The 12893-nt window shown below is 39.4% G+C and overlaps 3 protein-coding genes across 3 annotated transcripts; 2 read left to right on the top strand and 1 right to left on the bottom strand.

The window, feature by feature from the left end:
- On the top strand, positions 1200-2519 carry LOC107611376. The gene has a single exon (XM_016313315.1). It carries the CDS (start codon positions 1200-1202, stop codon positions 2517-2519), a length of 1320 nt encoding a protein of 439 aa, XP_016168801.1.
- LOC107611387 lies at positions 3441-5806 on the top strand. Its single transcript, XM_016313323.1, has 3 exons — positions 3441-5249; positions 5365-5369; positions 5467-5806. The coding sequence occupies exons 1-3, from the start codon at positions 3441-3443 to the stop codon at positions 5804-5806; spliced, it is 2154 nt and encodes a 717-aa protein (XP_016168809.1).
- Positions 10715-11382, bottom strand: LOC107619257 (dCTP pyrophosphatase 1). Its single transcript, XM_016321518.2, has 2 exons — positions 11241-11382; positions 10715-11172 (listed from the first exon to the last, which is right to left on the bottom strand). The coding sequence occupies exons 1-2, from the start codon at positions 11364-11366 to the stop codon at positions 10894-10896; spliced, it is 405 nt and encodes a 134-aa protein (XP_016177004.1). The 5' UTR covers positions 11367-11382; the 3' UTR covers positions 10715-10893.

The raw sequence follows: 12893 nt of genomic DNA, 5'->3' as shown, positions 1-12893 counted from the left end.
TAAAATATATAAAAATATTATAATTAGAATGATGAATATTAACAATTTTAATATATACTTATTGAATATTTGAATATCTTTTTTATAAAAAAAATTAATTAAAAAAAACTAACATAAAATAATATTAAATTAAATAAATAAAAAATATTTAAACTTCAAAAATAATAACACCAATATTATTGTATATTTTTATTTATAAAATCAATAAAACATAACTTCAGTTTAGAACTTGCAACAAAGTAACCAATATGCTAAATTTAAAATAAAAGGGTGTTAACAACAAATGAAAAAGTGGAGTATTGAACTCATGGTACTGAATATGGAATAAGAATTTTTACCAAATGAACTACTTATAATCTATAATAATATATTACTAATATTTTTATAAACTACTTAGGACCATGGCTTCCATTGTCCCTCAAAAGATCTGTTCCTGGTTATTTTTTTACAGAATAAAAAATTATTTCTATTGAAACGTCACCTTTATCTTCGGCTGCCCGAAAAGCTCGGCACGAAAGCAGACAGGAACAGTCTCACCCATTTGAAAATAAGAAACGTGCTCAACAAACCTAATCACCAAAACAGAATATCATAACCAACCTACAAACTAGAACTTATCCCTAGTAAAACGGATAAAACAACTCCTATAAAGCCGAGCTAATATCCTCGGCTAAGGTTCAGGTTCCATTCTCAGTCTTCTATTCTTTACTTAGCTAATTCACTAAAGATCATTACTAACTTGAGCGTCGGAGTATCTTTTGCAGGTATTCCCGCCGCGGTGTTCGATCCAGGCCGACGTACAGCTCTTCCTCTCCGACAGCCGTTTGCTCGGAGTCGCTGAAGCTCGGCCACCCAGTGCCAGGACGAAACACTTGGCGCCCACCGTGGGGCCGGAATATATCTGACCTCACCTTTCATTTTATTTAGTATCTTACCTTATTTTGCAGGATTCCCTATCCTCGGACATGGCTAACAATGGGAACCCCCAACCCACACAGGCAGAGCTCTAAGCTCAGATCGCCGAACTCCAAGCGGAGGTGCGAAAGATAGCCGAACTGTCTGCACAGAACAATGGAAAGCACGAAGGAGAAAGCTCTAAAAGCTCGGCGCAGGGAAATACGGATCCCCTGAACATCACTCCACCAAAGGAAAAGCTCACCCTCGAGAACCCCTTTTCTGACGAGATCACTAAGTTCCAGATGCCGAAGAACTTTGTATTACCTACAGTGCTGGAACCATACAAGGGGTTCGATGACCTCCGAGCTCATGTTAAAAAGTTTCAATCCATGATGTTTTTTAACGGCGCTAACAACGAGCCCGTGCTTTGCCGGGCTTTTCCTACTTATCTTGATGGTGCTGCATTACTGTGGTTTTCTAAACTGTCTGCAGGTTCAATTTCCTCCTTTGAGGAACTAGCGAGATCCTTTATTGACTATTTCGCTGCATCGAGAATTTATGTCCATGGATCAGACTACCTAGGCACAATCAAGCAAGGCCAACACGAGAGTTTAAAAAACTACATGACCAGGTTTTCCGAGGCTACTATGGAGATCCAAGACTTGGATCCGGCGGTCCACCTGCATGCCCTCAAGGCCGGCCTCCGACCAGGCAAATTCCGGGAAATCATTGTGATAACAAAACCAAAAACACTGGAGGAGTTCCGAGAAAGGGCTGCAGGTCAAATGGAGATTGAAGAACTCCGCGAGGCTCAAAAGCCGGATAGACAACCTCAGCAGATGGATGAGAAAAAAGCTTTCAGATCACCAAGCAACAAGGATACAAAAAGGCCCTTCAAACTCACACCAAAATACAACACGTATACTAGATTCAATACCAAGAGAGAAAACATCATCAAAGAAATTCTGAATGCCAAAATTGTGAAGCCGCCAGCTCGAGCAGGGAACTACCAGGACCAAAGGCTTGTGGATAGGAGCAAGCACTGCGCCTTCCACCAGAAGTTCGGCCACACCACCGACGACTGCATTGTCGCAAAAGACCTCTTAGAGAGACTGGCACGCCAAGGGCTTCTGGACAAATATGTTGAGAGCCGGAAAGCCAGAAGAACAAACTCAGACAGAGAGGTGAACAAACAAACAGTGATAGACAAAAAAGAACAGACAACTCCTGATCCACCAAGAGGAATCATTAGCCACATATCAGGAGGCTTTGCAGGCGGAGGTGAGACAAGCTCGGCCAGAAAGCGAAGCTACAGGGCGATGCTGGCAATTGAGGGAACACTACAGTCAAGGAAGGACAAGGACCCAGACGTCACGATATCCTTCAACCAAGCAGACTTCAGATCGGCAAGCCCTAACCTCGACGACCCAGTGGTGATTTCCATCCAGGTCGGAGAGTTGTTGGTAAGAAAAACACTACTGGACCCAGGTAGTAGCGCTAATGTTTTATTTTATTCTACCTTTAAAAAGATGCAATTATCAGAAAAACTGATACAACCCTCCTCGGGAGAGCTAATGGGTTCTCCGAAGAAAGAGTCCCCATCATGGGACATATATGGCTGAGGACCACAATGGGGGAGACCCCTATGTCGAGGTCCGTCGATATTCAGTACCTAATAGTAGACTGTTTATAGCCCTTATAATATTATAATTGGAAGGTTCGCCTTGAATATATTCAAAGCGGTGGTGTCCACATTACACCTGTGTGTCAAGTTTCCAGTGCAGGAAAACAAAATCGCTACAGTATACGCCGATCACCAAGAAGCTCGGCAGTGCTACAATGCCTGTCTAAAGTAATCCCATTTGAAGGAGACAGCTCGGCCCCAGGTCCAAGCCATACATAGCTCGGCTGAAGCTACGATGTTAGCCGACTTCGACCCTAGAGAAGACCTCGGCGAAAGACCTCGGCCAATGGACAACCTTCACCAATTAACACTAACAGCAGATGAAAAACAATACACATACATCGGAGAAGCACTGGAAGGAAATGAACAAGCAAGACTTATACACATACTGTGCCAGAACGCCGACCTATTCGCATGGACATCAGACGACATGCCGGGAATAAGCCCAGAAGTCATCTGCCACAAATTAGCAATCGACAAAACAGTCCGACCAGTAGCACAGAAGAAAAGAAACCTCAGAGAAGAGAAAAAATAAGCAGCACTTGAAGAGACCGAGAAGCTCCTCAACGCAGGTTTCATCAGAGAAATTCGCTTCACCACATGGCTATCAAACGTGGTACTGGTAAGGAAAAGCTCAGGTAAATGGTGCATGTGCGTTGATTTTACAAATCTAAACAAAGCTTGCCCTAAAGATGCATATCCATTACCTTGCATTGATAAGTTAGTTGATAATGCTTCTGGTTTCAAAGCCTTGAGTTTTATGGATGCATACTCTGGTTATAACCAGATTTTGATGCACCCAGAAGACCAAAGCAAAACAGCTTTCATAATAGAACATGGAAATTTTTGTTACAAGGTAATGCCTTTTGGCTTAAAGAATGCAGGTGCGACATACCAAAGATTAATGGACAAAGCATTCCAACAACAGATAGGCCGGAATATGGAAGTCTATGTAGACGATATGGTAGCAAAAACGCCTGTGCAAGGGTCACACTGTGATGACTTGGTAGAAGCTTTCAACCAACTCCGAACATATAACATGAGACTCAATCCGGACAAATGCGCTTTTGGAGTCCAAGGAGGAAAATTTCTTGGCTTCATGCTAACGTCACGAGGTATAGAAGCTAACCCAGAAAAATGCAATGCAGTGCTGACCATGATAACCCCAAAAACAGTAAAAGAGGTCCAACAATTAGCAGGCAAAATAGCCGCCCTATCACGTTTCCTACCCGCAGCGGCAAACCGATCTTATCATTTTTTCCAGACGTTCTCTAAGGGCAAGAAATTCACATGGACGGACGAATGTGAGAATTCCTTTACTGAACTCAAACAGCTCTTAACATCACCTCCAATACTCCAGAGACCAGAGGCAGGTAAGCTGTTATATTTGTATTTATCAGTATCTAACCATGCCATAAGCTCGGTCCTAGTGATGGAAACAGGAAAAAAGCAAAACCCTGTATACTTCATTAGCAAGGTACTGCAACCAACAGAAACAAGATATCCAAAGATAGTACAGCTAGCGCTGGCACTAGTCACCACGGCAAGAAGGCTGCGACATTACTTTCAAAGCCACACAATTGTAGTACGAATAGACCAACCACTAAGGCAGATATTAACCAGACCTGAGCTCGCTGGACGAATAATAAAGTGGTCAATCGAACTATCCGAGTTCGACATTCAATACGAGTCGAGAAAGACCCTGAAGTCACAAGTACTTGCTGACTTCGTGTCGGAAATGACTAATAAGATACAACAAACAGCAGCCAATTGGAGCATACATGTAGATGGAGCATCAAACAGAGAAGGAAGCGGAGCGGTGGTACTACTAAAAGAAGGAGAGAAAGTGATAGCCAAGCAATCACTACAATTCCGCTTCAATGCGAGTAACAACCAAGCAGAATATAAAGCTCTGCTAGCAGGACTGAAGCTCGCTCAACAACTGGGGATATCCAAGATAACAGCCTACTGTGATTCTTCATTAATAGTGCACCAAGTAAAGGGCGAGTACCAAGTAAAAGATCCTTTGTTAGAGAAATATTTGCTCATAACAAAGGATCTCATCTCAAAATTCAGCAAATTTGATATTATTCATGTAAACCGAGAACAAAACACCAGGGCTGACGTGTTATCCAAGTTAGTCACAACAAGGCAAATGGAAAACACATCAGCACTGTCCCAGCTAACACTTGACAAGCCGATCTTCGATTTAAACATCATGCAGGTGCGAGATTGGAGAACACCTTTTCTCAATTACATCATCACAGGTGCAATACCAGATGATGAGCCGAACTTGCAGCTCTTCAGAAGAAGAGCAAGTTTCTATACAATACTCGAAAATACCCTGTATAGACGAGGACACTCCCAACCACTACTCAAATGCATCAGCAACGAGGAAGCCGAGGACGTTATGGCAGAAACACATGAAGGAGTTTATGGCAACCACATCGACGGACGAGCATTGGCGGCAAAGATACTGCGAACAGGATATTATTGGCCGACGATAAAAAGAGACTGCATCTCGAAAGTCAAGGCATGTGATAATTGTCAAAAACACGCTACCCTCTCAGAGACCCCGGCCGAGGAGCTCCACACCATAGAGGTAAGCTGGCCTTTCGATAGGTGGGGATTGGATATCCTCAGACCTTTTCCGAAAGCGCCAGGCCAGGTAAAGTTCCTCTTAGTTTCAATAGACTATTTCTCTAAGTGGATAGAAGCACAACCACTAGCACATATAATGGCAGAGAAAGTGCGATCTTTTTATGGAAAAACATTATATGTAGATACGGTATCCCAAGAGAGATAATCTCGGATAACGGGAGACAATTTACGGACCATAAACTCGCTGCCTTCTTAACAAATTTTAACATTAAACATTATTTCAGTTCAGTCGAGCACCCACAAACCAACGGGCAAGTCGAATCAGCTAACAGAATCATCTTGCAGGGATTAAAGAAAAAGCTCGGCGAAGCAAAGGGAGAGTGGGCCGATCTCATCCCAGAAATCCTATGGAGCTACAACACCAGCATTCAATCTGCTACAGGAGAAACTCCTTTCAAGCTGGTATATGGTGCAGAAGCACTGATCCCAGTAGAGGTCAGCGTCCCAACATTAAGGGCCGAGCTTTATGACCAATCAAACAACTTGCAAGCTCGAACAGCCAAGCTGGATCTTGTGGAAGAAGAAAGAGACATCTCAGCCATAAAGCAGCGGGCCAGAAAATAGTACATAGAGCAAAGACACAACAAAAGAGTAGTTCATAGGTCCTTCAAAAAAGGAGACCTCGTACTCAGATGAACAGAAGAAGCTCGGAAACCTCCAGCACATGGCAAATTAGCAGCAAACTGAGAGGGACCTTTCCGAGTTCTCCAAAATCTCGGAAAGGGGACTTACAAGCTAGAAACCCTTAAAGGAGATCAGCTTCCAGGAACATGGAATGTCTCTTCGCTAAGGGAATGCCAATCATGACACATATTGTAAAATCCACGAATGATGGTACTCTTTTTCTCCTTCGAAGGTTTTTTCCCAAAACACATGGGTTTTATTCGGAGAGGGTTTTAATGAGGCCGGACGCCACAAACATTATACCAATGTAACTTACATTGCAAGTAAAACATTTTTATCATGGCAGTTAGCATATATTTCAACCAACAAACATTCAAAATAATCCGAGCTTCATACTCGGAAAACACAATACGTACCCCGAGCATATTACTCGGAAAAATACAAACAAACAAAACAACATTAAGTTGCCCAAACAAAGCCTAAAGGCTCACTCCACCATATCTCCTATATCAAAGCTACCGCTCTACTTATTGACAGTCTGATCAGATAAGAAATGGCAACAGATAGCCATCTTCAATACATACACGCAATTGTTATCACAACACAACATATCATTATCACAACTTTGCCAAAATATCATATTTTATAAAAAAACTAAACAAGTCACCGTCAAACCGAGCTATATACTCGGAACCCAAAATATCACAACCGAGAATAATACTCGGAATTGTCTAAAAGAACTAAAACAGTCAGATACAAGTCTCAAATCCAAAACACCATATACAAAACCTACAAAATAAAAGCACAAACTAAAAAAGGCCTAATCTGCCTTATCACCCATGCTGGATCCTTCGCCATCACTTTCAGCACCAGCCTCGTCATCCACAAGCTCACCATTCACGACCACCTTCATAACATCAAGCTTCTAAGGGTCAGCTTCCGGGTACCTTGACCTGAGAAACGGCGCGATCAAATCCTTGAGCAAAAGCCTCATAAATCCCACTTTCCAACTCTTTGATCCGAGCAGAAAGCTGATCATTCTCGGACCCCATAACCTTCAGTTTTTCAGACGATGTCTTCTGCAGTTTCCTCTCGTCAGCCAATTCCAGCTCTTTCCTCTCCATGGAAGTAGAGAGCTCAGCAATCTTTTGGTCCTTCTCCTGGATGATCCCAGATAGCTCCTCTACACGGGAAGCCTCTTTCTCCTTCCGCTCCAAGGCAAGCTCCTGTGCCCGACCAATGGCAACGATCCGAGCACTAATCACCTACGGAAAATAAAACAAGTAAATAGGTGACATTAACAAATATTTACAACATTACAGCAAAACCTGTACCTGAAGAAATCGGCTAATGCCAGCTCGGCCAACTTCGTCAATCATCTTCATGTCATCCGGGAAGCAGCAAAGTTCATCAGCCATGGTGCTAAAAGGATACAGCTTTGCCCACAAAGATCTAGCATGCTCCTTTTCATCATACCCATGGAGCATTTTTTGTGATTCATATGCAGACTCAACCATCTACAGAATCATAGAAGACTTTCCCTTACCTTCTAAGACCTCGGCAAGGCTGCCTTGAGCTTGTTCTCTCTTCCTCTTATGCTTCTGCCCAGGACCATATTGAACCAAAGCAGCAGGACCTTTCCCGACATTAGATGAAACCTCTTTCTCACCTTTCTTGCGTTGATTGAAGAAAGACTTCAAACCTGCAGTGGTGATGGCAGGAGCTTTCTCGACTGCAAATCACAAATAACCAAATTAGGAACGACAGATCAAAATAGAAATAGGAAACAAACACAGTAAAACAAATTACCTATGTGATCATATACAGCCTGCCTATCAGTATCCCATTTCAACATCTCGGCAACCGACAACAAACCTTTCGGACCCAAGGACTTAAACAAAAAATCCATCACGATATCATCGTCAGGAAGCCTATCATCTACATCCAATGCTTGATACGGCTCGGCACACCAAAATAAAGGAAATCTCTCGACTAAATGCTCGTTCAAATAAAACGGAAAATCCTCGGGTATACTCCTAACCCTTACAAACATGGATTTAAAGTCCTTAAACGAAGACTTATATAGACCAAACACAGAACGATGGGGATAGCTACTAAGGTTTACCCACAAGCCCCTATTCACCCATTTTGCTTGAAATAAAGAGAAAAACAGCCTCAAAGACGGCGGATGCTCCAACAGATCCATTAAAATTTCGAACGCTTGGACAAAACCCCAGGAGTTAGGGTGAAGCTGGGTTGGAGCACAATTTAACCAATACAACACCCCATACTCGAATTCGGTAAAGGGAAGTCTCACACCCAACTCAGTAAACAAACAACTATACATGAAAAAGAAAGACCAATCGTCCAGTCGGTTGCACACTCGGTCACCTCTCTCACAAGGTAATAACTCTATCCTAACATTACTACCCTCCCTGACCCAAAAATCCGAACCCAGCAACCTCACCGATTCCTCATCATCAAACTGGGAGGCATACTCTTTCACCCTAGCATCCACCCAACCATATAGATCACCCACATTACAGTTCTCCATCAACGAGAAACGAAACAGAAAAACAGAAAAGCAAAAAAGAAAATAGAAGAGGAGTTAACACTGACCTTTCTTACTCATTCTCAGTCAGATAGAAGACAAACTTTTTTTCAAAACACAGCAGTATGAAGGAAAGGAGAAATGAAACTAGAGATAACTCCCCTAAAACACAAACGGTTACAATACCACAGCATTTAATCCAGATTGTTAAAAAAGATAAGCATTAAACCCACTACAAAATCCAATAGACAAGGGTGCCTAGAAAAACGGGGCAGTTTCACATCAATCATGTTATAATGGCGCGCAGAACGAAGCCACCCAAAACGTTTTGGATTCTGCACAGAACCAAGCCGAGCTTGGGGGCTGCAAGGAGCGTATACGACAACAACTCAGCGACCGAGGATTGCGATACTCCTGGTTCGAAAGCTCGCCTTAGTCCTGTCCAAACCAAGGCAAGCTTGGGGGCTATGATACGTCACCCTTATCCTCGGCCGCCCGAAAAGCTCGGCACGAAAGCAGACAGGAACGGCCTCACCCATTTGAAAATAAGAAAACCTAATCACCAAAACAGAATATCATAACCAACCTACAAACTAGGACTTATCCCCAGTAAAACGGATAAAACAACTCCTATAAAGCCGAGTTAATATCCTCGGCTAAGGTTCAGGTTCCATTCTCAATCTTCTATTCTTTACTTAGCTAATTCACTAAAGATCATTACTAACTTGAGCGTCGGAGTATCTTTTGCAGGTATTCTCGCCGCAGTGTTCGATCCAGGCCGACGTACAGCTCTTCCTCTCCGACAGCCGTTTGCTCGGAGTCGCTAAAGCTCAGCCACCCAGTGCCAGGACGAAACACCTATATTTGAGTAGTTATCACTTTGGGGGTGATAATTTAAGTAGTGAAAAAAATATTTAGCTTGTTTTCTAAATCGAGTCAGATTCGAATTATGATGACCCATTTTTTAGTTGGTTTGACCGGTGTGGACTTTAATCAAATGAATTAGACTTGTTGTTATTGCTTGTTGGGCCAAGTTATCAGTTGAAAGCCCAATTTGAGAATTAGATATCGTTAGGTCAAATTGGACTGATTTGTTCTAATCCCAGAAGTATATATATATATTGAGTAAACCCCTTAAAATATATCCGAATTATTTTTCGTTAACAAAAATGCTTTCAAATTTTATTATCCATACAAATGGCCTCAAATTATTTAAAAACGTAAAAAAATGTATGCTCATAAATTGAGACATTTTATGTTAATATAAATGAATAATTGACTAATGGAACAAATCTTTGATTATAATTAGATATTTTTAACACGTTTTAAAATTATTTTAAAGTATTTTTATTGATAATAATATTCAAAAATATTTTTATCATTCAAGATAATTCAGTTATATTTTTTATGGTTTATATATATATCGTCACATGCATTATGCATGTGGGAATTAGCCGGTGGTAACGATAGAAATACCCAAAAAAAAAAAAGATTATTACTGTACTTGATTTCTTTTCTTGTTTTTTGTTTTTTATCAGTTGTTAAACTAAGGGTATCTAGCACCAATAATAAATTAATAATAACACTAGTTCCCTCACAGTGAAAGTTTTTTGGAAAAGTAAATACTTGACCACAAAAATATATGCTCTGTTCCACAAGGAACCACTAGCTAATAAAAGTATATTAGAACACATTGTCTAGGGGTGTCCATGGATCGGATCGTATCCGCAGATCTGCGGTAAATATCCGTATCCGATCCGAAAATTACGGATACGATCCGATCCGCAAATTGATGGGATCGAATCGAATCCGATCCGCACCCTTTGCGGATCGGATCGCGGATATCTGCTCTACATCTGCGTATCTGATCCGCGGATCCGCAGATCCGCACTATAATAATTAAAATATATATATATATATATATATGTTTGGTATTATATTTACTTATTTGTATATTTTAGTTAGTAATTATTATTCATATATTGTATTATTTTATTTTTGTTATTTAGAGAGTGTTTGATTAAAAATATTTTAGGAATAAATAAGTTTAAAAGTATGAAAGAAATATTTTTATCGAATTCTTTTACATAGAAATATGATTAAAAAGAGAATGTTTAATTATGCGGATATATCCGATCTCCAATCCGATCCGATCCGCAAAGAATCGGATCCGGCACTAAAAAGTGCGGATATCATATCCGATCCGATCCGATGAAAATTATGCGGATTGGATCGAATTTTCGGCCATATCCGATCCGATCCGATCCGCGGACACCCCTAACATTGTCAAGTGACTGTGTACTATTAACCAAACCACACATCATGATTATTAATTTGGTGTTACACGGCGGATAGTAGACTCAAACTAATTAAACAACTAAACATGTTACAAGACAACAATAGTGGTGAGAGAGGTATGTCTTCCTATGATAGATGTTTCATGTTCAATCATTATTTTGAACTACAAAAGATCACATTACTCAGAATTTAACTTTTCTAATTTGGGTTCAGGGTTGTGGTGATGATCATTATGATTAGTAACAAGAGGGTATTTTTGAGCATTCTTGATTATTTTTGCAAGAGCTGCTTGACCAAGATCAAGGCCACAAACATCAGCAAGACGAACAAGGTAGAGCAGAACATCTGAAAGCTCTTCTTCTAAGTGCTCCTTATCAGCTGAACTCCAATTTGGTAATCCCTTTCCTACTTCTCCTTTCCATTGGAATATCTCTGATAGTTCTCCCACCTCTCCGACCTGTCGAAAATTAAGAGTCATGTTTTTTGAACATCTATTAATAACTAACTATATTGGTGGTTACTTACAAGAGCCAAAAGGAGATTTCTTGGACTGTGATATTCATCCCATCCTCTCACTTGAGAAAACTCAGCAAGCCTTTTGCTGAGTTCATGAAGAGAAACATCTCTTGTTGCTCTGCGAGGGTACTCCATATTATTTTCTCGTCTTGTGTATGTGTTTCAAGCTTTAAAATCTTTATAATTATAAATATGTAATAAACATAATCATAAATCAAATTTTTTGAAACAAAATAATAAAATCAACATTGTCCAAAATAAAATAAATCTTGTCCAAAATATATAATTAAACATCTACAAATTTAGAACATTATCAATCAAACGTAAAATATAATCCAAAACACTAAATTTGAACATCTTCAAAAAAATTCTAAGTCCGACGGAAAAGTCTACCCCGCCAAAGTCTGCTAAAACCCACGGTTTAAGCGGTACGGGTAAGACGGGCTTTTGATGTGTGACGGTCTCAATTTTTCAGTCCGACTTGCCTTTTTAACGGGTTATGCGGATCGATCCAACGAGTTTAGACCTATTTGCCGTCCCTAACATTAACTATGATCCCCCAACAAGTCTTCAACTTTTTATTCATTATGCCTATATATGCATGTCAATAAAGTGTTGTTAAAATTAAAGTTACATCTTTTTTATATTTTAGTAATATTTTTATTAAATAATATTTAAAATAATCTTAGGTTTTTATTATTAGAATTTTAGTTCCGTCATTATTAGTCGTATATATATATTATACACATGATTAATTTAATGACTAATTTTTATTACAGGTATATAATATCAATGGTTAAAACTTAACACACATCATCTAAACATTTTTCCTATACTTCAAAAATGGAATCAAACTCACATTTTTGTAAGAAATAATGTATTTTTTTAACCAAATATGGTAACTATTTTTGTCATGTTTCACATGATTCTGATGTCTTTTATTCTGGAAATGCGTAACTAATAGAAACACTAGTATAGTTTTAGTGGAGAAGCACTTGAGTGGTGACTTTTTTTCTCTTCTAAATAGAGGACAATAATCATGAAATACATGGCAATATATGCCTCTATTATTATTATTCATGACTTGAAATGCACTTAGCCTCTATAAACGTCATCAATTTGCTCTAATCTGATCTGATCCCCTAATTATTTTCTCCACCATCACTACCCTAATTAACCTATATGCAAATGCAACTAACTCTAATGAGTCTAGCTGTCGTTTGTAGAATTTTTGTTAAGTAGTGAATCCATATTTGTTCCTATCCAATTTGATATGGTTTTGCTAATTAAAAAAATGGTAGTAAAAAGAAAATACCAAAAAAAAAAGGAAACAAAAAGGAGTTTGAACTAATAATAAAAATTCATCTAAAATAGTAGACGATCTTATCTATATCTTCAATGTACAAATTAAATGATGATTCTCAGACTAAATTTGCATGCTTGTGTGATCTTGTATATTTTCTTTTGGAGATGGATTCAGCAAGAACAAGCAAACATTAGCTACAGACAATTCATACGAATGTTATATATTGTGGTTTCTACACACAGAAATATGCAACCTCACTCTTGTTGAAAGAACAATAAAAATTAGTCAATAAAAAAATTTATGCATAAAAAAAAAATTATACACCTAAAATATACTTCAAATTTTCATTCTAATAC

The sequence above is a fragment of the Arachis ipaensis genome, chromosome B01 (assembly GCF_000816755.2).
Source record: "Arachis ipaensis cultivar K30076 chromosome B01, Araip1.1, whole genome shotgun sequence".
Taxonomy (NCBI): domain Eukaryota; kingdom Viridiplantae; phylum Streptophyta; class Magnoliopsida; order Fabales; family Fabaceae; genus Arachis; species Arachis ipaensis.
The sequence above is the reverse complement of the archived record's forward strand: the minus strand, read 5'-3'. Positions and strand labels throughout refer to the sequence as shown.

What these genes read in the sequence shown, in the direction of transcription:
- LOC107611387 (XM_016313323.1), top strand. Translation starts at nt 3,441, where the DNA reads ATGCCTTTTGGCTTAAAGAATGCAGGTGCGACATACCAAAGATTAATG.
- LOC107611376 (XM_016313315.1), top strand. Translation starts at nt 1,200, where the DNA reads ATGCCGAAGAACTTTGTATTACCTACAGTGCTGGAACCATACAAGGGG.
- LOC107619257 (XM_016321518.2), bottom strand. Translation starts at nt 11,366, where the DNA reads ATGGAGTACCCTCGCAGAGCAACAAGAGATGTTTCTCTTCATGAACTC. An exon ending in GAAATCTCCTTTTGGCTCTT is followed by an intron (nt 11,173 to 11,240) that starts GTAAGTAACCAC and finishes AATTTTCGACAG; the next exon opens with GTCGGAGAGGTGGGAGAACT.